The sequence below is a fragment of the Taudactylus pleione genome, unplaced genomic scaffold, assembly GCF_031769625.1.
Source record: "Taudactylus pleione unplaced genomic scaffold, aTauple2 ptg000004l, whole genome shotgun sequence".
Taxonomy (NCBI): domain Eukaryota; kingdom Metazoa; phylum Chordata; class Amphibia; order Anura; family Myobatrachidae; genus Taudactylus; species Taudactylus pleione.
This window is the reverse complement of record NW_028284407.1, coordinates 1022478-1047527: the sequence shown is the minus strand read 5'-3', so window position 1 is coordinate 1047527 and position 25050 is coordinate 1022478. Positions and strand designations below refer to the sequence as shown.

The window sequence follows — 25050 nt, the reverse complement described above, 5'->3', positions numbered from 1 at the left end:
GGTTCAATACAATCAAAGAGTCATGTGTGACCTGGTCTAATAATTAAAAGCAAGCATCATGAAGTTATAGAGTAAAAATCCTTGGCACATAGATAACAAAATAAATAAAAATCACATGTTTTAAAATGAGATTTGTGAGACAGATTGGCACGCTGAGAAGCGTACAATGCCTGCCATGTACAATTCAGCCCAGAGACCAACGGGGCCACCTACAGGACACAGTAACAATATCAGCACAGCTAATATATACTCTTTGTAATTACTGTAGCTATTAAACAATACCGCTATTTATGTAAAGCTTAAATTAACAGTATGTGTTGAACTGAAAATGCTCATGAACCCAAAACAAACTTAAAACAGAGGGTTTGTAGAAATAGAAATTAACCACTGTTTATTTTAAAATGAATGTTTTTCCTCTATTTATGTGTTTCAAACCAGCACGATAACCTGATTCCCTAAATGCTGATGTATTTAAGCCTCTAGTGTTAAACTACTAAGTTTATTCTGGATTCCATTTAATTTCCAAACGGAAAATGGGTACTGACCCACAAGAATCTAGAATGACTCTACTCTTGTGGGACAGTCCCAATCTTCAGCACCCTTCATGGAATGGCCTTACCTAAAACGGGAGTACTCTGGGTGGATCAGACAATTGTTTGGGATGACTGGGAATTCAGGCTTCCTGGCTAAAGTGAACGCATCGGCTACCTAGTATATCACTAATACTGAATTCTCCAGAAATTGAACGTCTACATGAGCAGCGTTCATCTATGTTTTAATAATGTATGAAATAATATATTGCTCACTGTCAAGACTGCATAGTATGTTGCGACCTTATGAACAAAGTGGAATAAATAGCTATCGAAAACACCAGTCTACTGAGTTATTTATTAAAACATATAATAAATACGGTAAGTTCTAAAAACATGATCTGAAAGCAAAGCATAGGCTGACATGAACACACTCCAATGAATTTAGATTCTGACATGCATACTGTATACATACTGCATACCTGTTTTGGTCAATGGGCTCGAGAACAGTTGCTGAAGAAGTTTATTTTCTGATGTCCTTAACACCACGACAATATCAGCTGGCAGAGTGTCTCGGTTCTTCTCAAGGAATCCGCAGGCATCATAGAGCACCTGTTACATGAAGGATAGGATATATAGTGCACAGATTCCAAAGTGATCCTTTTAATCAAATAATATTCAATGCTGGACGTCCTATTCTCAAACCCATGCAGATACAGTGGGACAGAATGCCCCACAAATTTAAATAAAACACGAAAATTGGGATATAGTAGATCAAACAAAAATGTTGCAGGATCTTACATATGACTTCCAACTTTTTGCCTTCTGTTAAGAAGTAGCAATCATTAAACCTTAGGTAAAACATAATTATTATAACTGATAATGATTGAGGGTTCAGGGTGCACTTTTTTCTATGATGTCCAATCTTGTCCCCGTCTTCATCACTGTGATTAGTGTCTGAAGATTTGACCAGATTTGTCATTATCTGCGCATAAATCACACCAAATTTGTTTTAATGGAATCTGTTTGCCGATAATATAAATGCAAAAATAAAAAACTGAAATGTGGTTCCCATTGTCAGACGTACCAAACTGTCACATTTCCCAGTACAGTCTATAAGACGATACAATCATTTGCTATGGCCATAGTCACCTTTTGTGCACAGTTACCTGAAGAACAGTTTGCTGTGAGGACCAGTTTGCTCATTTAGGGGCTGCCGCAGAGTTTGCGTATCTGGCATGAAATTCTGCTGCACATGCTCAGCAACATTGGAAATGTAGAGTCACACACATTCTTATCGCACCTACACTTACCATTGGAGGCGGGGCAATCGCAAGATATCTAGGGGGGGGGAATTACAAACACTTGATTGTTGAGCGAGTGCGGCCAGCCAATGAAGGGGGCATAATCAGCATATAACAAGTTATAGTCTGCCTCATACAATGTACAGTATGTAATACATCAGACATATACAGGGCCAACGATCCTTGTTAGCCATTAGCTGCAGCAGCAGGACCAGCCTGTCTGAGCTAGATGTTGTTTTTTTCCCCAGACATGGTCACCATTCCATAATCCTAGTCCCCTGCTAGGCAGAGCATTGGCGCTAGTTCGTGAGTCTGGGGGAGCAGCAGAAGAACCTAACACCGGCCCCGGACATATGTGTACACATTAGTAGCCTTCGAAATTGGGTAGTGTATGTAATGTGATACTAATAAGTAACACTATAGATGATCTATAGTATAGGCTGTAGGGGAGAGAGTCTAAGGGGTCCATTCATCATCACTTAATTTCTACAAAAGCAACTTTTGTAGAGTTTAAGGATTGGGGCTATTCATTATAAAGGTAACACATATCAGGAGATATCACTGATATCTCCTGCTTACCTTTCAGCCCCATCTGTCCCCATACACTAGTATAGGGACCAAAATTCATTAAGCTCCGAAAATATAATATTCTTCAGATGGCATTTGCTGCTGCAGCCCAGCTCTTTGCCTATGGGAAGGAGTCCCGGGTTGCGATTAGGGACCCATTTGGATACTTCCCCCACTGTCTGGCTCGTTGCACTGGACACAGGGGAGTTGTGCACCTACGTGAAGCCCAGATCACGCTGGCGCGCTGGCACTGCTGAGTCAGGGGATCGCAGAGACATCTGATCAGGGCATCAGAATAATGTTGTATTGCTCCGGTGAATTTGTATACACCGCTGCAATTTGCAGCGAGTTGGATACTTAATTATCAGGGACTGCCCAGCCCCAGATTATTAGCATACTGAATGGACCCCTTTAAAATTAACTTTGTGTATCAGAAATAATTATCACATATAAATAACATATAAGATCAGGAAAAAGGAGAACATTCCATAATAAATACACATAGAATAAGTAGTAGGAGACAGAACTGAGCTTTCTATGCGCACATTCTCCCACCTCATGCTGCATGATGACTCTTCTTGCTGGCAGCTGCTCTCTGGTCCGGTGCACTGACTGAGTGCTCAGATCCACAAACAGCAGACTTGAAGCTACTGACACTGGACATGAGCAGTAGTTCTATTTTGTCCCTTACATTGTATGCTGTTGCTACAGCTCTAGTAAAATCGTATTATCTACTACTGCTAATGTGGTCATGATTTGAGCCTCTGGCTGTGAGGGAGGAGTTACTGGGCAACTGGATACCCCCCCTGCATTTGCCTATGGGAGGGGAAGTATAGGGGATGAGTAGAGGCGTTCTCACTTATTAAGGACGTGTTTCTGAAAATGTAGTCCATGCAGTTTATGAAAATGCAGCCCATCTAGCAAGTATTATTGATCCTATGATAGTGCAAGAGACATACATAAGAATGAGATGTAGTAAACGAGGTGCCTATACTGCCAATGCATACACGTGTATATCTCGGATTGCATACAGCTCTGCGCATGTATGATATTTGTTATTTTTCCAGCATGTTTCTTTTGAGTAAAGTACTAATTCCAACTATGCATCTTTCCCTAGAGCACTATTTATCATAGTGTTTGGATGCACTGACACACCCTGCTCAGAACCATCCAAAGCAGACTGAGACACATCTACCAGTCCTCTGATGCCAGTCACCGATTCCCAACTCCTACTGATATAATTATGCCAGCCATCGATTCCATGCCTCTACTGATATAATGATGCCAGAAAACAATTCCCAGCTCCTACTGATAAAATGATGCCAACCACCAATTCCCCGTGCCTACTGATATAATGATGCCAGCCACCGATTCCCTGTGCCTACTGATATGATGCCAGCCACCAATCCCCCCCCTCTACCGATATAATGATGCCAGCCACTGATTCCCCACCTCTACTGATATAATGATGCCAGCCACCGATTCCCCACCTCTACTGATATAATGATGCCAGCCACTGATTCCCCACCTCTACTGATATTATGATGCAAGCCACCGATTCCCCACCTCTACTGATATAATAATGCCAGCCACTGATTCCCCGCCTCTACTAATATAATGATGCCAGCCACTGATTCCCCGTACCTACTGATATAATGATGCCAGCCACTGATTCCCCACACCTACTGATATAATGATGCCAGCCAGCGATTCCCCACACCTACTGATATAATGATGCCAGCCACCGATTCCCCGTGCCTACTGATATAATGATACCAGCCACCGATTCCCCACGCCTACTGATATAATGATGCCAGCCACCGATTCCTGGCGCCTACTGATATAATGATGCCAGCCACCGATTCCTCGCGCCTACTGATATAATGATGCCAGCCACCAATTCCCAGCGCCTACTGATGTGGAACTTTGGGCCTGATTCAGAGCCGCTCGTAAGCGGCCTCTCGTTCGCTCCGAGCGATGTTTGCCCAACTGCGCATGCGTACGGATCGTAATACGCATGCTCGAACCAGTCAGTGCGGCCGAAAATCGTTTGTTCGCTAAATAGCGAATGCCTGCTAATATGAGTGACAGGAGGAGACGTATGTGGGTGGTAACAGGGGAAGGTGCTTGAAAACGGGGAGTGGAAATCAGAACGCAGGCGTGCTTAAAGGTCAAAACGGGCGTTTTATGGGTGTGCATAATTAAAACAGCAGCGTCATTGACCACGTCACTGGGTTATTTTATAGCCAGAACTGCTCGCAAATTTGTGATAGCAAACACCAGCCACAAGAATAGCGAGCAGTTCATACGCTGTTCGATGTACTCGATTAATCTAATAAATAGCGGACATGACGTATGGTGCGAGCGGCCAGGGGGTGTCTTTTTCAAAATTACAACCGCAAGTTTTGTTCGCTCGTTCAAACATAGAGGCGTCAACAGACCGCAAAGAGCGAACGGTTAATTTGAATAGCCACCCCTTTTTGTTGAACGAACGACCGCAAATAGCGACCGGCTCTGAATCAGGCCCTTTGTTCCATACACAATCATTTAAATATCAATAAAGCAGTAACAACACACTGTGACTGCAGCTCATTTACCTTTCCGGCGTAATGCTGAATGCCAAAACAAACTTCTACACATTTTGGCCTCCAGAAGTATTTGCACCTTAGATTGTCTTCAAATTTATCTGTAAAACGTAAAAAATATTACTGTACATTAAATTTAATATCAGACTAATCGATGTCTAGAAAATGATGAATGTAAATCAGTCTGGTTATAAGTGGAGGTTGTTTTATATATCAGAACGAAGCTTTACTATTATGTTAAAAGAAAATGACCCATATCTACTTATATACAAGACAGTATAACACAGGTCTGTGACTACTTCTTCTAATCATATAAGGGCCGGATGCAATGATGCTAAAATAGTTTTCTGCTATGAATTAAAAACTTAATTTGGTCCTTGTTGAACACTTTTGTAAATTTGTTTGCTATGTTTTTAGTATTTGTACCTGGTATTTCTGTGCTTTTCCATTAGCCTGGTATTATTCTATATTTTCCATGTCTTTTAATTCTTAACTGACATTATAAATTGTTTGTTTCATTGTTTGATGCGCTTCAGGATGAAAACAAAAATTTAAAAAACTTAATTTGGAAAAATTGCTTATATTTGGGATAATATAGTACTGTGAGATAGGGGTCTGTTCACTAGGCCTTGGAGAGAGATAAAGGGGAGAAGGAAAGAAAGTACCAACCAATCAGCTCCTGTCCCTCTACAGGCTGTGTTTGAAAAATGTCAGTAAGGAGTTGATTGGTTGGTACTTTATCTCTCTCCACTTTATCTCTCTCCAAGGCTTATGCTGGGTACACAGTGTGTACCAGAGATATGTCTGTGAGTGACGTCATTTACAGACATATCGCGTCAGCAGTGCTACACAGCCGATGCCAAATATTTCTGCAGATATATTGGGGCATCGCGCTGTGTGGACGAGCGGTCATACGACCACCCGTACACAAGCTGCACGGGCCGATGGGGATTGATGTAAATGCCCACCCAGCTGTGACTTTAGTTATAACGGACCATGCAGACTGTATTCAGAATATATGTTCTGCACAGTCTGAAGATGTATTTGCAGGTCAGTCGATCTGCAGATATATCTACCAGGTGTGTACCCACCTTTAGTGAATAGACCCCTAAACCACTCTCAAAAAATCAATTTAACTTCTGTTAAACTGAGATTCTAAGGGGTATGTTTACTAAAGTGCAGGTATATAGAAGTGGAGATGTTGCCCATAGTAACAATCAGATTCTACTTATTTATCTAGCACCTTTTAGAATATGATAGCTAGAATCTGATTGGTTGCTATGAGCAACATCTCCACTTCTATAAACCCGCACTGTATTAATATACACCTGGGTGTGCACCAGGTAAATCAGTCAAATTTTTCCATTGACAAGTGGCAAATGATAGATTTTAATAACTCACTTGTGTTATGCCATACATTCATGAACAATAAACATGTTAATGATCTTTTGATATTAGAGGGCAATAAAAAGATTTTCTTGTATCAAACTTGTTATAAATAAGATTGGCTATACTAATCAATATTCTCATATTCTCACAGTGCAAAGCAAATTAAGGTAAAGGTTCTGCCAGAAGTTGTGCAAAAGCGTAAATATTCAAACTAGTGAGTATGACTATCTTAAATAATTGTCGTGACTATTTTACTATAACTAGTGAGTATGACTATCTTAAATAATGGTCGTGACTATTTTACTATAACTAGTGAGTATGACTATCTTAAATAATGGTCGTGACTATTTTACTATAACTAGTGAGTATGACTATCTTACATAATGGTCGTGACTATTTTACTATAACTAGTGAGTATGACTATCTTACATAATGGGTGTGACTATTCTACTATAACTAGTGAGTATGACTATGTTAAATAATGGTTGTGACTATTTTACTATAACTAGTGAGTATGACTATCTTACATAATGGTCGTGACTATTTTACTATAACTAGTGAGTATGACTATGTTAAATAATGGTCGTGACTATTTTACTATAACTAGTGAGTATGACTATCTTAAATAATGGTCGTGACTATTTTACTATAACTAGTGAGTATGACTATCTTACATAATGGTTGTGACTATTTTACTATAACTAGTGAGTATGACTATCTTAAATAATGGTTGTGACTATTCTACTATAACTAGTGAGTATGACTATCTTAAATAATGGGTGTGACTATTCTACTATAACTAGAGGGTGTGACTATCTTAAATAATGGTTGTGACTATTCTACTATAACTAGTGAGTATGACTATCTTAAATAATGGGAGTGACTATTCTACTATAACTAGAGGGTGTGACTATCTTAAATAATGGGAGTGACTATTCTACTATAACTAGTGTGCGTGACTATCTTAAATAATGGGAGTGACTATTCTACTATAACTAGTGAGCATGACTATCTTAAATAATGGGTGTGACTATTCTACTATAACTAGAGGGTGTGACTATCTTAAATAATGGGTGTGACTATTCTACTATAACTAGTGTGCGTGACTATCTTAAATAATGGGTGTGACTATTCTACTGTGACTAGTGGGTGTGACTATTCTACTATAACTAGTGGGTGTGACTATCTTAAATAATGGGTGTGACTATTCTACTATAACTAGTGTGCGTGACTATCTTAAATAATGGGTGTGACTATTCTACTATAACTAGTTAGCGTGACTATCTTAAATAATGGGTGTGACTATTCTACTATAACTAGAGGGTGTGACTATCTTAAATAATGGGTGTGACTATTCTACTATAACTAGTGTGCGTGACTATCTTAAATAATGGGTGTGACTATTCTACTGTGACTAGTGGGTGTGACTGTTCTACTATAACTAGTGAGTGTGACTATCCTAAATAATGAAAAGACATTGAAGTTATCATGAAAGCAATCACTTCACTACCAAGCTTGTCAGCAGGACAGTCTCTTATTGGAGCTGCTGACCTGGCGAGAGTTCTTTGAAAAATAGGTGCAAAAAATGATTCTTTATTGCCATAATATGCCTTCTCACTCAGCACAATATACATGATAAATGTGCTGCCTATGCATCTATATTTGAATCTATGTATTTGGTAAAGATTACCAATCAAACATTCTCACCATCAGCCACAGCTCACACACACTAGTAACAGCAGCAGATGATGACAAAAGAAGAATATGAAATGATAACTAATGGGGAAATTTCTCAATATTCATTAAAAGGTCCCTAAGATACAGGGTCGGCTCCACAAAATGTTGCCCCTCTTACATTTTCCTTTAGTAACTCGCCCTGACTATGCTACTTGGTAAAAAAAAAAAAAAGTACCAGAGCTTTGACCTGGCACAATTACTCCACTGTTCTAGAGCCCTGTGCAGGATCCTCTGGTAACGTTAACGGCTAGTCTTTTATCTATCTCATGACAGCTGATCATCTTATGCTCATTGCATTCATGTACATGGGTGCAGAATTATGTCACATGCTGCGTGTAAGTAATGTAGGTCATAGATCACCAAACAACTTTGGGTTAAAGAGACAAAAATATCCTATTACATTTCCATTCAAAGTAAGGGATAAAAGGAATAGTTATTCGCTAACCTGGGGGATATTAAGATAGTCACACTCACTAATAAAAAAAAGCATAGGTTATTAAAGATAAGAACAAGACATATTTTACATAGGGAAACATATCATAGTTACCTAACCTCCCCTTCATTGTAAATCCAATCCCCCGGATTCTTTGGATTCTTCACTGCAGCCAGGGGACAAACAAGGAATTTCTGGCAAGGACAGTGATTTGCTGTAGTCACTATGACTGCTGTCTGGGTTCATCAGCTCCTGCTGTCGACTCTCAGCAATTCCATGTTGGACCCCCAGCAAGATAGAACACCACTTGCCTGACCCCTGTGAATAGTTTCTTCTTTTGTCATCATCTGCTGCTGTTGCTAGTGTGTGTGAGCTGTGGCTGATGGTGAGAGTGTTTGGTTGGTAAACTTTATCAATTACATAGGTTCAAATATAGATGCATAGGCAGCACATTTATCATGTATATTGTGCTGAGTGAGAAGATATATCACAGGGAATGGTGTAAAACAAGAAATACAGGATTGCAGGCAGCAATGTTAGTATCAATACTTGCAAAGTGTCTCCAAATACATTGCAACTGTAATATAGAAACATCTTGCAACATGCATTTACGCACATATACGCCCATATGTGGAGCTAGACACACCCTCCAGATGGAGCATGACATGTCCCTTCAACTACCACCAACTAGAAACTGCCTGAAACTAGTTTTCAAACATAGGCAAGTATGAAACACATTTCATTTACTTCCCTACCAACTAAGGTCTGGTCTGTTGCTTGTGGGAATCTGCTTTCTTCATCTAGCAGAGACAAAAGGCCCATTGGTTTCTGAAGGAAAGTATCTAGGAGAGGGCGGTTATCCTCATAGTTCACCAGGGCAGCATCTATCCCTTCACTCTGATATTCCATCTGTAGGAGAGGAAATGAGGAGACCCGTTTACACTCATGATGTAGAATAATGTCTTTCTTTCATTCTAAGCTCTATTTGCAACAAGAGTAATGGTGCATACACACGGTCAGATCTGAACGATAACGATTTTAAAAATCATTCAATCATTCATATCTGAAGGAAAATCTGACGTGTGAGGCTTCAACGATGAACGATGCGCGTTCCCGATTGTCAGATAACGATATCTGACATCTGAGGTGTTTGCAGTCAGATTTGGTCGATTTCAGTCATTTTAATGCAGTAAAAAATCATTCAATCGTTCATCTGACACATCTGACCGTGTGTATGCACCATAACCATTCCCTGAGATTGTAGTGACAGAGGACTGTGACAATTACTAGTGCTCCAGAAACCTCTGAGGTAAAATATAATATAATTTAAAACTTCCAGTGAAACTTTGCCCCTAGTTACCAAACTGTCACAATGTAATATATTTGCTTGTCTTTACCAAGTAATATAAACAGCAAACAAATAATTAGTCCAGAGGTTCCCAAACACAGTCCTCAAGGCTCCCCAACAGGTCAGGTTTTAGAGCTATCCATGGTTGAGCACAGGTATTTAAATCAAACTGACTGAGGTACTAATTAAGTCACCTGTGCTCAACCATGGATATCTCTAAAAGCTGAACTGCTGGGGAGCCTTGAGGACTGTGTTTGGGAACCTCTGAATTAGGGACATTCCTAAAACTAGAGCACAGTGCGTCAAAAGGTGAAAAAGCAAGTTAAGTGCAGTCCCAACAAAACAAGCAACTATACTATGATTTATAAATGTTAATAGAAATATTTGCAAGTCAATTAAAAAATGTTCGCAAACATATTAAAAAAATAAAATACAGCAAAATGTTGCAAGACTTAATCTAGTTCACAGGTTCTCAAACTCGGTCCTCAGGACCCCAAACAGTGCATGTTTTCCAGGTCTCCTCACAGAATCACAAGTGAGATATTAGCTCCACCTGTGGATCTTTTAAAATGTGTCAGTGAGTAATGACTACACCTGTGCACCAGCTAGGTGACCTGCAAAACATGGACTGTGTGGGGGTCCTGAGGACCGAGTTTGAGAACCTCTGGTCTAGTTTATAATACAATTCATGGATATTTTTCTAGCCAGGAGGTATCAGTATTGTTGTCTGTGTATCTGTTCCCAAGGGACACCAACTTACACATGGGGAGAACATGCAAACTCCACACCTAGTACTGTGAGGCAGCAATGCTAACCATTGTACCACATGTTCAATGTTCATGGACAAAGTGGTCATTAGCTTTGGTAAATAACTATGATGATATTCCTAAAAAAGACATATAATGGTCACTTATTTTCTCTCTGTATCAAATAAAATGTCTAAATTGAAACAACTAAATATGTATTTCTGTGTATAGGGTACAAAATTGTTGCCCATAAGATTAATTTGCTATGATACACAGACCCCAAAGTACAGCAATCCTGCTATTGACAAATGTATATTTTATATTTTTTAATTAGACTGTTTCTACAAGAATTGCAAACTTACCTGCTCAAGGGCAAATATGTGCTGGTTAAAATAAAACTGGATCTGCTCATTGGCGATGTTAATGCAAAGCTGTTCAAAAGAATTCCGTTTGAAGTTTTCAAATCCAAAAATATCCAGAATGCCCACGTTCATACCGCTATCTGCATTGCTAGAGAGAAACAAAGGAGGAGTCCGTTTATTGCAGGTGCTTTAATGTTAATCTTAGGCTTAGGGTAATAACTCCAACCTGCCCAGGATTTGCATATTCTACAGAATTATAGAATACTTTTTCCTTGATCGCAATTAGACTTTCATGATTGAATGTAATTAGCACAGGTACTTTTACATTAATGGCACTTCCAAAAGTTCCTGCCTCATGTAAAGTATTCTCCTCCTGACTTACATAAGTACCTTAGAACTATTATCACCCCTTCACAAGGGCATAAACATATGTACTATTTATGTATGTGAATTGTAAACTATGCTCAATTGTTAGAAAAGGTAAACATTCCGTGTAATGGTTAATGCACATATGATAATGCAATATAATGTGAAATGCATGTTTTTGTTTTTTTAACACATGTTCTAGAAAAAAGTTTTGTGAGTCGTACAATCAGCAAATTAACCATACAAGAAATCTTTTGCATACCGTCTGTTATAAAGTTGTATGCCCCATATATTTCACTTTATATTTCAAATTTATAAAATTTGTGTTTAAGGGGTGTAACTGCAGACCCGAAACCCAGAAAGACAAAAGAAAGGTCCTAAGGCGATGCACATTACACATATAACAAATATGGGGGGAGATGTACTAAGCTCTGAAAAGTGATAAACTGGAGAGTGATAAACCACCATCCAATCAGCTCCTAACTGTCATGTTACAGGCATATTTGCCAACTCTCTCTCATTGTCAGGGAGACTCCCTGAAATAGTAGCAATCTTCCTGTCTCCCTAAAGAGTCTAGCAATCTCCCTGATTTCACCTTACCCCCATTATGTAGCTGTTATATAAAAGAAAAAACAGAGATATATACATTCAAATGGGATCATTAGTATCATTTCCCTGCATTGATTATAAGGCACAATGATCCCTATGGCTACATGCATTTTATGAAAAGTATCAGTGTGTTTTCATCAACAAATAAATCTTACTGACTGCTTTGGGGCTCATTTACATGTGGATGTAAGTCAGGTTTATGACACGCCCCTCAGATGTAGCAGGACACGCCCACTTTACCACCACGCTCATAGGTGTTGCTTTCACAATCTCCCTGAAATGCTATTTTAAAAGAAGGCAAGTATGGTTACAGGCTGTGTTTGAAAAATTACAGTTGGGAGCTGATTGGCTGGTGGTTTATCACTCTCCAGTTTATCACTTTTCAGAGCTTAGTACATCTGGCCCATAACAACTTTAAACATAACTTTTTTTCCCATTTGTTTGAAACCACTCTCTGTGAATTTCATAAAGTTAAAATATTAAAAAAAAAAAAATTGATTATCCAAATGGTTTGGTGATTTAACAGAGACACCACTCCATTTGGACAGTTTTGTAACAAGCTGGCCGGGCGCCCTGTTCTGGCCCTGCCCCCCCCCTTGAGTTCTTGACATTATTATGTTACACAGTGGGCTCCCAGGATCGGGAAGTGCAGCACTGCCCGCAGCACCCTAATGACACTCTGCGTGGCTGCACAGACTGTCTGGAGAGTACACAGGACACTCCGGAAACCCTAATGCAGCGATACTGGCTGCAGGGTGCTGTTCCAGACACCCTGCTAGTCAGATGCAGGAGCCGTGGTGGGGCAGCGAAGGTACTACCCCCAAGGCCCTCCCCCCTGTGCGGCACGTCGCACACCTCTAGTTACCACTCTGCATTTGGATAATATACAGATGTGTCCTTATACACTGTGGCACTAGTCACGCCAAACAGCCCCTGAATCTGTATAAAAAAGTATTTTCCTCATGCCACATACAGTACGGCTTTGTACGTGTGTTCTATCAATTCCTGTGCCCTAAAAGTCGTAGCCTAGTGTCCTAGTACACTGCCAGCGGCTTTTCACTGCGTCTGCAATGCGACTATAACGGAAAATGTAAAGAAAAATACGGTACGCTACTCATCTCTGACCGTCTCAATCGTGCCGGGTGTCTCTAGCCGTATAATGTAAAGATGCTCAGTGTGTGAGGACACATCTGTATAATACTGAATCACAACATTTATCTTATTCATTTTTATCTTATTGCGCTGTATATTAACTTTATGCATTTCACAGAGTGTGGTTCTAAACAAATAAATAAAAGTTATATGGTACAATATTACAGTTGAGATACGCACGGCCGTAGAACCGTTCCCTTTCTTTCTGTGCCTTAGAATAGTAGGATTTGGGCACTTATCTTTCTTCTAGATTTAAATAATGTCATATCGGGCCTAATTCAGAGGTGCAAGCTTTGCCAATATACCCGCAAATGGCCGATGCTTTTCTCTACGCATGCGTCTGAGTAGCACCGCGCATGTGTCCCGATTATGTACATACAGAGTCACAGTACAGATTTTGACACACAGTAACAGAAACGTAATAGCAGCGACGGAACTGATGGCCAGACTGGCAAATGTCCAGGGGCCCACAAAGTGAAGGGTTTTCCCACCGCTGCGCACAATGCAGGCTGTACTAAGGGGTCTATTTACTAAGCAGTGTTAGCAGACAGAGTGAAAAGTGATAAGAAAGTGATAAGGTGCCAGCCAATCAGCTCCCAACTGTCATTATTCAAACACAGCCTGTGAGATGACAGTTGGGAGCAGATTGGCTGGCACCTTATCACTTTCTTATCACTTTTCACTCTGTCTCCTAACACTGCTTAGTAAATAGACCCCAAAGTCCTAAGCGGATCAATAGTGATCCGGCGTTGGCAACCCCCAAACTCACCTGGGAGCATGCATGTTGCGTTTTATGGGCAAAAGACGCAGCCTTGTCCAACTCAGAGTCAACCCCATTGTTTTAAATATAATAAAATATTCACACATATTTCCAGTTTAAAAAAGCACCAGAATTTAGGCTAAATACATATTTTGATGTCATTGTGGGACAGTCCCAAAATATGTCAATGTGATTTCTCGGGCTATCCAGTGGGTGATTCAAATCAGCGCGATGGAACTATTCAATTGACCACGCTGTTAAGTCCGACTACAGGATTTCTGCTTGCACCCTCCTGAGGTGCGAGCAGAAATCTGACTTACGTGCCGGCCTCGATGCTGTGTTCTGGCTTAGCGTGACGCTGACAGCCTCGCGGTCGGCACTTTAGTCGGAGAATGTCAGTTAGTATGACTAAAGACCCAGCTTAAGGCATGGTAATCGCCTTTCTCAGTCGTAAGTGGTTCTAGTCGGACTTAACATCGTGCTGAATTGAATTGCCCCCCAGGATTGTTATTCCCGGGAACATCTGCTAAACGTATATATCATCTGAATACTAGAGTACGATGGCTCCAGACGTGATGTCTCAGAATTTCTTATGCACTGTACAATAGTTACATTTGTTTCTGACCTGCCAGGAAGTCTGTAAGCTACTGAAACAATTGCCAGGGAGAGAGAAGTGGTATCTGTCCTCAGTAGCCAAAGTGACGTGTATTTATAGTCTAGATCTAGTATAGATGGTAATAGTGTGAGGGCCAGTGCCTCAGAACTTCAGCCACCTGTGTTTGTGTATAGCATTGGGTCACTGGAGGTTACTGTGACTCCATGCAAGACAGAGCGCTCCTACAATTCGTCTTTCAGAGATCAGTAACCACTTTCCTATAGTCACTGCCAAGATGAATTATAGGGCTGTTTAAACAGCTATAAAAAATCTGCAACTTGATCAGTGTTTATGGTACATACCGGAGATCTATAATTAAAACATTGCCATAGCAATATCCACAACCCTATAGACTATAAGCTTGTGAGCAGGGCCCTCGTACAGTACCTCTTTGTCTGTTATTACCAAGTCTTGTTCTATTACTGTTTTGTTTTCCAATTGTAAAGCACAATGGAATATGCTGGTGCTATACAAGTAATTGTTATTATTAATAATAATAATAATAAAGTGCAACCGATTAGTATTGGTCAGCATATCAGTTCTAGCACATGCTAATATTATGCTTATAGCCTCCAGACAGGGGGTGGCGGGTGGGAGCAGGTACTGATTACCCAGCCAGGAACCGGGTCTGCCTCTCCCCCCCCTTCCCCTCTCCTAGTCCTGTCAGCGGCAGCAGTGCAGTAAGTACAGAGAGACTGCTGCTGATAGGAGGGAGGGAGGAGAGAGATCGCACTAACCACGCCCCCTTCCTCTGGATCTGCCTCTGGCTGAGGGGCACAATGGCACAGCAACACTGCAGATACTTATTATTGTAAGGATGCCATGCCTCCTGGCATTTGGTAACGCCCCATGTCATTACCCAGGCCCAGCCAGGCTCTCTACAGCCCTACCTCCAAATATAAATGTGCATATTAGACTTGACACCAAACATGGCTCTCTGTGTTATATATGCATTAGATATGGCTCTCTATCAGGGCCGGATTATAGGCAGGGCGGAAGGGGTGGTCGTCCAGGGGCCCCCACATTGCCACAAACATTCCGGGCCACTCTGAACCCTCTGTGGCCGACTCCTGGTCCCGGCCGGCAGCATGCAGCACTGCACTTCAGTGACAGCACACTCCATCGACACACAGCGGCAGACGATGGAAGCCCCGTCCCTTCACTGACATAATGCCACAATTCGCAGGTGTATTGGGAGGGGGCGGGGCCTAATGCTGTGACGTGCCTGTCCCCATTAGAAGCCAACCCTGCTGCCTGCTGCTGTACATAGAGATAGGGAAATATGTATGTGCTCTCCCTCCCACTCTCTCTCTCCCCCTCTCTCTCTAACTCTCTCATGACTTCTCTCTCTATCTTCCTCCCTATCTCTCCCTCTCTATCTCTCTTTCCCACTATCTATCTATCTATCTATCTATCTATCTATCTATCTATCTCGTTCTCTCTCTCCCTCCCTCTATCTCTCTCACCTCTCCCTCTCTATGAGCGCCATGTACTAAATGGGAAAATGCGGTAAGACCTCCGAAAATGCAGTTTTCGGGGCATTTACCTCATTCCCCATATGTACACCAGAATGCTTTGTCCCAATGGGTAATGCCATATTCAGGTGGCGTTACTCCTAGAAGCTTATGGGCTTATTATAGGAACGCTCCCCCTTTGAAGGGATCCGTGCGGATCCCTCCCATCACCCCCCGCGGCTCGCGACCTTCCGCACATGCACAGACAGACACCAGATGGATTTCTGGGTGTTAAACCCAGAAGTCCCTCTGTCCGGAGCCATCACAAAGGACAGCTCTTATCGGGAGAGCTGTAATTTGTGATATTCTAGGTACATATCGCGGTAATCAACTGCGGTATGTACCCGAAGACAAGTGGGATGTACTGCATTGTGGATCCGATACTTAGTACATCCCGGCCTATATCTCACTCACTCCCCTATCTCTGCCTGTCTCCCTCCCTCCCCCCTTTTCTCTTTCTAACCCCCCACTCCAAATCCTGTGTTGCCCCTGGCAGTGTACTAGACCATGTATGCTATGCTGCTGGGAGTCGGTTCCCAGCAGTGTTGCGGACATGAAGTAGTATACTGCGATCCTTGGCAGTCAGTGGAGAGCCCCGGGGCCCCCACAAGCCTTAATCCGGCCCTGCTCTATCATATACTTAACATCAGATATGGATCTACATATTAAACCTACCATCAGATAGGTCTCTGTGGGGCCTATTCAACAACACTAAATAATGGTTTTAAGGACATTTTCCTTAATTACCATTATTTTATTATTCATGAAGACACTAAACACACGAGATATCATTGATATCTCCTGATTAAGTCTGCCTGCGTTAATTTCCACACTCCCCATACATTAGTACATTAGTACGGGGATATGGAAATTAGGCTAATCATCAAATTCTGAAAATTATGTATTTTTGGAATTTGATGGTGTTACTATACGCCACTGTCAGGTGGCGTACAGCGGGTTACACTTACTTGCTTTCAGCTGGGCAGGTCCTCCTCCGGCTCCCTCTGTCGCTCTGCTCCCTTGTGAGAACAAAATAAAGTAAAAAAAATAATAATAAAAAAAAAATCTTCAGCCCCCTCTGCCTGTCCGTGTAGTCTGCTGCAGACCAGGGCCGGACAGGAGGTTGGGATCTGCGGCTACAGCCGGCCAGGTAAGTGAAGGGGGGAGAGGGGGGTACACAGAATTATCGCAGGTGTAATCAGTGCTGTGCATGTGCCGCTTTTGTGAATGTAACGGCACATGTGCAGCACTGATTACAGCTGCGGTAAGGTAGGACTAGGCAGGGAAAGGTATCTATTCCGAAAAGCTATCATCGCAAAAATGACAGCTTTTCGGAATAGATACAGTAGGAATGATGAATTCCTCCGGTAATTAGGTAGAACTCCATGCGAGTTCTAAACCTAATTACCTCCAGAGAATTTAAGTTACAATGAATAGGCCCCTGTATCACTTGCTACTACATTAATATATTTACCACTTGATATGGCTAAACTCTTTGTTTATCAGCAGTATATTATACTGGTATCATCACTGCTTCATGTATGTATGTCCAATACTGCAGGATGTTTGTCAGTAAAATGAACCAGATAATAATAATCCAATTCAAATTAATGGACAGATTATTATCGAACTTGTTGGAAAATGCAATTGGAATACTACTGCTATCTGTGAGCCTGATTCTGAGCAGTACATAATGTGAACGCAACTCCAGACGGCCGCTATGAATGTAATGTCAATGAAATGCAAACAGCAGCACTAATGCGACTATGCACCCCCCTATAATGATGTCACTAGGGGAGCGCGAGCTGCACAGGATTACACCATCTGAGCTGTTTTGCTATTTTGGTGTCATTCCCTGTGATAGTGTCACCGAGCAGAGCTGCAGCGGTGATGGATGACGCACGCCACCCACACTGTGCTGGGAGAGACTGGTGGCTTTCCAGAAACTCCCAGAGTACTGGACAAGCCCCCAGCATGATGAGGACGTGACACTCCCCAAAATGACACATATTAGGGGGCGTGGCTCCAAGGGCATAAAGCCACTCCCACTTTTGCGCACAGGTCGGAAGGTGCCACAGCGGTCATCATTCCATTATGATGACTCTGAGTCACTTCTGAGTCACCTCTAGACCGCCAAGAACATTTAGTCGACATTCTAATCATGGCGACAATCATAATGTCCACATGGGAATGTGGAAGTGGTCAATGTTGACATGTCAAGCATGTCAACATTACAGCAATGTCGACAAATATACCACACCCAAGATCTGTCTGAATTTGGCCACCTTCTTGCACACGTATGACTCAGAATAGTGACCAACTCTTCCCACTAAGTTCAGATCCCAGAACAGGGCAAAGTGTCATCTACCCAGCGTCAGATCTCTCGTGTTTTGAATTGCATATAAAAGTCCCTCCCTCCAGATCAGGCGCCATTTCACACAGGAGAGCGGGGAGGGAGAGGGTGCGGGACTGTGGGTTGGAGCACTGTAATATAAAAATGTAATTAGCACGCCTCCGGGGTGCTATATGGGCACCAATAGGAATAGGAGTCTGTGTAGGACAAAGTCTGTCTGTAGGGTAGGTAGATGGAGTAGGTGCCTGGGAAGGGTTACCGCAGGCATTATTGTCAGTGTACTGTATGTGTGTTTGTCACACACACTGACTGCACACCAGGGTTGGACTGGCCCACAGGGGTACAGGGGAAGTCCCCGGTAGGCCCCACTGCCTGTGGGCCGACCCTCCTCTTCTAGGTGTCAGGTTCCAGACCTCAAATTATAGATTTCTATCAAGATGGTCAATTACCTGGAGGAGCAGGACCACTGATCAACATGAGGGCTTGGTTTCCTTCTATATAAACTACTGTACACCAAGATTTGATTAATGGATAGTCAACTGTCTGTTTCGGCTGGCCACACCCCTTAAGCATGGGCCCCTACCACTGCATTTTCCTAGTGGGCCCTTCATGCCCCAGTCCGACACTGCTGCACACACACTGCACACTCACACACTGACTGCACACACACACTGCACACTCACACACTGCAGTGCAAACAAAGAGCCTACCGTGTGTGGTGCTGTTGATTGTTTTTTGTTTGTTAAAGTGAACCTGCACCTTTTTTTTTTCTCAAGGAAATCTATCACTGTAGTATATTGTTTATCTGTCCCAAAAATCCTCTACTGTGTCTGAGGCTGCTGCACCCCAAGAAGACCTCTTTGCTGTGAGTCTGTTTTCCTGTTAGAAAAAAAAAGTTTAACTTTTTGATGACATTTTATCGCACATTACTTGCCAGATGTTTTTGTCAGGCTGGAGCAGGGTGTTGATGCGGTTGACAATCCAGCTGAAAAGACGGCCGTACAGAGCTTTGGACATTGCATCTCTCACATCAGCAGCTTTATCCACAGTGTTTGTGCGGATGATGGTCTCGCCTCTGGTCACTACGCAGTGGGAAGTCAGCGCCTCTTGTAGCTCTTCGGCACCAATGCTGAGAAGGGAGGCGGCTAAAAGCAGGTAAATGACAAATGGCATATTGTACTTGCTGCAGGTTTTGTGATACATTGTTCCTATAAGCTGTGCTCTTAGGAAACCCCAACTGTAAATGATAAAGATACTGTATCATACTTGTCGACTCTCCCGGAAGGGCCGGGGAGCTCCCGAATCTTTAGGGGGTGCTCCTAACCGCTCCCAAGAGAGGGCAAGTCTTCTGGTCCAGCCGCCACCTGCGACAAATCCCTCCCACCCTCCCCACAGCTGCCCAGTTAACGATTGAAAATGGGCGGTCCACGTGGATGATGTGATTCGTGCTGAATTGCGTCATCGCAGTCCTGCCCCCGACACACACAATGCTATAATCTCGGTATGTATAAAGTCACCAGGGAGATCATTACCATGTAATAATGACCCCATACCATAGTGCTTTTATACAGGTTATAAGAATCTTATCTAATATCTATAGAACTTTCACAGAAGACATGCACATTATTTTAATACAGATGTTTATACACATATAAACCCACAATTTGTATGTTTCCAAAATATTAATAGGTACATAAAGTACACAAAAGTACCATTTCAAACATTCATTGGGTTCTCTCTGCAATGAGTCCATAAAGTACACAAGTACCCATTAATATCTTATTACTCTTTTAGAAAAGTTCATTATATAGGGTTGCATGGATCGTGCGGGTTGTCAATATGAGCATGTTTTTAAAACTTGCATTTTAAGAGCAGCCAGCGAAGACAGAATAAAGCTGTACTGTACATTCTCTCCATTCCCCAATAGTATAAATAGCAATTACATACCTTATCTATAACTATAAATGCATCCATAATTATTACTGTAAATCTATAATGTATATCATGTATGCTATATGGGCTTTATACCGTTTGCTAAGGCTTCTCCATTAGGAACCTCACTCTTGTCGGTTTGGTGTTTAGAAGATATAGCAGTGAATTCGATGTTTCCTGTGTTTAATATTCCAGCCAGGATCCTGTACACTGAATGGACTTCCTGTTAATTAAAGGTGAAGGCAACGCTGCACTTGTTAATTGTGTGATGATTTATACACGATAAACAAATAACTACGCTGCACCTAGTGAAATTCTATGAAAGGTTAATATCTGGCAAACTCATTTTTTTCCTATACAGCAAATATTTAATTAAAGAACTAACTTTTAAATTACACGACATTATTATTTAACGTTGCTGCACTATTATGCACACATGCTTCTAATGAGTTTGTAATTCCCGAGTACATGATAAAATATAGGCTATACATGATCAGTTCCTAAATACTATGAACGTGCCACTGATGGGTTCTAATCACCTACTTGGACTAATCGGAACACCCATGATGCTGCTTGGTTAGCGCATAACCGTAATAGTGCAAGGTGCCTGTAGACAGCTGCACGTGCACATAGACACCTGCATATGTGCTCCCACGCTGATCTGATCTTATAACAAATATAGATTTTATTTAATTTTTTTACATTACGGGGGTAACTTTCCTTATTTTGGAACTTTGCAGCAATTTGTGGCTTTTGAGAAAGAATTTTGGCCAAACCGCAGCTAACAGAATTCCTGGGGTTACAGGAATAGTGCAGCAGTGTTCCAGCGACCGATTATCATTAGTCACTAGTGCTTTGGTAATTTAGCAATTTAACTTGCCAATGGTACACCTATCAGGCAGATTGCTTTGCCCATCTCTACCTGTAAGTGGTGGCTCACACATACAGTATGTGTAAATGTATGCAATTAAGGCTTCTGCATCTATTACTATTACAATGTCATACCTTGCTGGCTTGTAGATGAGTGTAGGGAACCGTGTTGTTAGCGTACCTGTACTGAACCCCCCCTCCCCCCAATGTTTCTACCTCTTGTTAGTTATACATTGATAAGCAGCCCATGTACACTACATCTGCCCATAGGGATTGCTGCTCCTTCTGTGAGCATTCATTGCCAGGAACAGGATGGATGGTGAATGCATTGAAAGACACCTCTGTGCATTTTACCTATGGCTGCATTTACACGGCAGTCAGCCCCAAGTCCAATTATATCTCTCACGCATTTCCTTGTACTAATGCTAATCAGAGGAGAAAGCACGTCAGGCTGGGCTTTAAAAAGGGATCATTGATCCATATGAAGATTGGAAAGGTCATTCAGCACAATGGGGCTGATATGGGAGCAAGGCAAAAAGAGCAAGTAACTTTTACCAGGGCAAACCATGCTGCAAAGCAAGGAGTGCAAATACATGTATTGTTTTTGCATGCAGGGTACATACTGGCTGCTTTGGCATGTACAGTAGCCCACACATGCTGGACAGCATTATTTTTACATTGCATTTTAGATTTGAGATTCAACACGTCCCTCTCAAATGTAGATTTCAGCTTACTGCGCATGCGCCAAAGACAGGAATCTGACTTAAGTACACAGAAGGTGTTCACTAGTGGATAATGGGCCTGATTCAGACCCGCTCGTGAGCGTACAGCGCTCGCAAATGGGTCGATGGTCCCCCACTGCGCATGCGCACGCCGGAGCCGGCTCCGGCGTGCGCATGCCCGAGACCCGGCCAGCGACGGGCGCTCCGTTGCTACGGGTCTCGCACCAAAACGGGGTGGCTGATGATTGTGATTGACAGCTCGCCCCGTTTTGGAGGCGGGCAGGGGGGTGGCTGGCCAAACAGAGGCGTTCCCGAAGGAATGCCTGCCGTTTGGGGGCGGCCTCAGTAGTGAGGCTGGGGCTTGCGATGGAGGAGACCCTACCACAAGGGTCTCATCGCAAGCCCGATGGTCGAGACCATCGCGACCATCACCTGGTCGCTCGCAAAAGCTGTCTGTGGTCACCCACAGATTAGCGAGCGGCCAGGAGGACGGCTCTGAAAAATAAAAAATGCCACCCTGATTCAGAGCGAGCGCTCTGAAAGAGTGTCCGGCTCTGAATCAGGGCCATAGATTGATCCAGCAGTCGGCGGACCACACTATCTGAACTATGGGTATTTTTGTGCGGTATCTGGACGGCGACCATGTGATAGAAATGATCTGGATCATGGGAGTTTTATGGGTTTGTCAGCTAACTTTAGTGCTCCTTTGCAGACTGACAGGTGAACAATCCCGACTGTGGTGAAATGTGCATACTGTCTCACTGACACTTCCCCGCTGCAAGGGGAGAGTGTTTGCAGCAGGCGGCAGGCTCCTTTGAGACGGATTCTCTTCAAGTCAGGTATTTTTATTTCAGGTGGGTCGCGACTTACCCCGATGGCGCATCCGGCTCCTGCAATACTTTAAGTAACAGGGCCCACCTAACAGCATACACGGGCGCACTGTCCCCCACGACTCCCTTTTGTTTCCAACGGTGCTGCCGTGTGTTCCTCTCTCATCCCAGGTCCTCTCAATTTGAAGACCTGGGAAAGCAGAAGGAACCGGACCCTCACACCGTACCTAACCATTTATCTGTCCTTTTTGAACCTCCTTGGTTCTTGCTGCCAGCTCATTTATTAATAGCACTGTTCATGTATTGTCCCCAATTGTTTTTCCATGAAGTATAAATAATAATCACAGGAGACAGGGGCTGCAACATTGTATACATGACTAGATGTGTCATGTATTTATTTTCTATTATTTGTTTCTAATACATGATACTGAATTGCTGGCATTTATGGTTGAGAGAAAGACAGAGATAAAACAAACTCTCTCATATAACAAAAGTATATTGAGAATATATCTGTCCTGTATGTATATACTTTAACATTTATCAAATACAATTTTTTAGAAGCATTATAGTGTTTAATTTCTAATTTATGTGTATGTTGGTTGCATATAGTACTACTACATAAATGAATTAATGAAGAAAGGGAGTGAATGTATTAACTGCTAGACCTGCCTAATTTACCCATTAGGGGATACTTTGTTAATGATTAAATATGATCACCTCAAGGTAATTATTTCATACACAATTACAGAATGTCTAATATGATATTTATGTGTGCTTATTGATGGATATAATATTTATGTGTGCTTATTGATGGATATGATATTTATGTGTGCTTACTGATGGGTATAATATTTATGTATGCTTATTGATGGATATGATATTTATGTGTGCTTATTGATGGATATGATATTTATATGTGCTTATTGATGGATATGATATTTATGTGTGCTTATTGATGGATATGATATTTATATGTGCTTATTGATGGATATGATATTTATGTGTGCTTATTGATGGATATGATATTTATATGTGCTTATTGATGGATATGATATTTATATGTGCTTATTGATGGATATGATATTTATGTGTGCTTATTGATGGATATGATATTTATATGTGCTTATTGATGGATATGATATTTATGTGTGCTTATTGATGGATATTATATTTATGTGTGCTTATTGATGGATATGATATTTATATGTGCTTATTGATGGATATTATATTTATGTGTGCTTATTGATGGATATTATATTTATATGTGCTTATTGATGGATATGATATTTATATGTGCTTATTGATGGATATGATATGTATGTGTGCTTATTGATGGATATTATATTTATATGTGCTTACTGATGGATATGATATTTATGTGTGCTTATTGATGGATATGATATTTATATGTGCTTATTGATGGATATGATATTTATATGTGCTTATTGATGGATATGATATATATGTGTGCTTATTGATGGATATGATATTTATGTGTGCTTATTGATGGATATTATATTTATGTGTGCTTATTGATGGATATGATATTTATATGTGCTTATTGATGGATATGATATTTATATGTGCTTATTGATGGATATGATATATATGTGTGCTTATTGATGGATATGATATGTATGTGTGCTTATTGATGGATATTATATTTATATATGCTTACTGATGGATATGATATTTATATGTGCTTATTGATGGATATGATATGTATGTGTGCTTATTGATGGATATGATATATATGTGTGCTTACTGATGGATATGATATTTATATGTGCTTATTGATGGATATGATATGTATGTGTGCTTATTGATGGATATTATATTTATATGTGCTTATTGATGGATATGATATTTATATGTGCTTATTGATGGATATGATATGTATGTGAACTTATTGATGGATATGATATATATGTGTGCTTATTGATGGATATGATATTTATGTGTGCTTACTGATGGATATGATATTTATATGTGCTTATTGATGGATATGATATTTATATGTGCTTATTGATGGATATGATATTTATGTGTGCTTATTGATGGATATATTTATATGTGCTTATTGATGGATATAATATTTCTGTGTGCTTATTGATGGATATGATATTTATGTGTGCTTATTGATGGGTGACTCTATCATATTTTCATAATCAAAGTCATAATAATTCCCAATTTCTTTTAAAGAAGGATCCGATTAAAAGTTATGTTTTAATTATGTTAAGTTCCTTATATCAGTTATATGGAATTTATGGGTGTTTATTGATGGGT

At 41.2% G+C, this 25050-nt stretch overlaps 1 protein-coding gene across 1 annotated transcript in view; it reads right to left on the bottom strand.

Moving 5' to 3' along the window:
• Positions 1–25050, bottom strand: part of MYO3B (myosin IIIB) — a 420510-nt gene that overhangs the window by 247925 nt on the left and 147535 nt on the right. The window contains exons 12-17 of the mRNA XM_088474539.1: positions 20439–20565; positions 19345–19555; positions 11002–11149; positions 9301–9454; positions 4999–5087; positions 1013–1142 (exon numbers count right to left, since the gene is read on the bottom strand). Coding sequence (XP_088330665.1) covers positions 1013–1142; positions 4999–5087; positions 9301–9454; positions 11002–11149; positions 19345–19555; positions 20439–20565 — 859 coding nt within the window. The remainder of the gene's footprint in view (positions 1–1012; positions 1143–4998; positions 5088–9300; positions 9455–11001; positions 11150–19344; positions 19556–20438; positions 20566–25050) is intronic.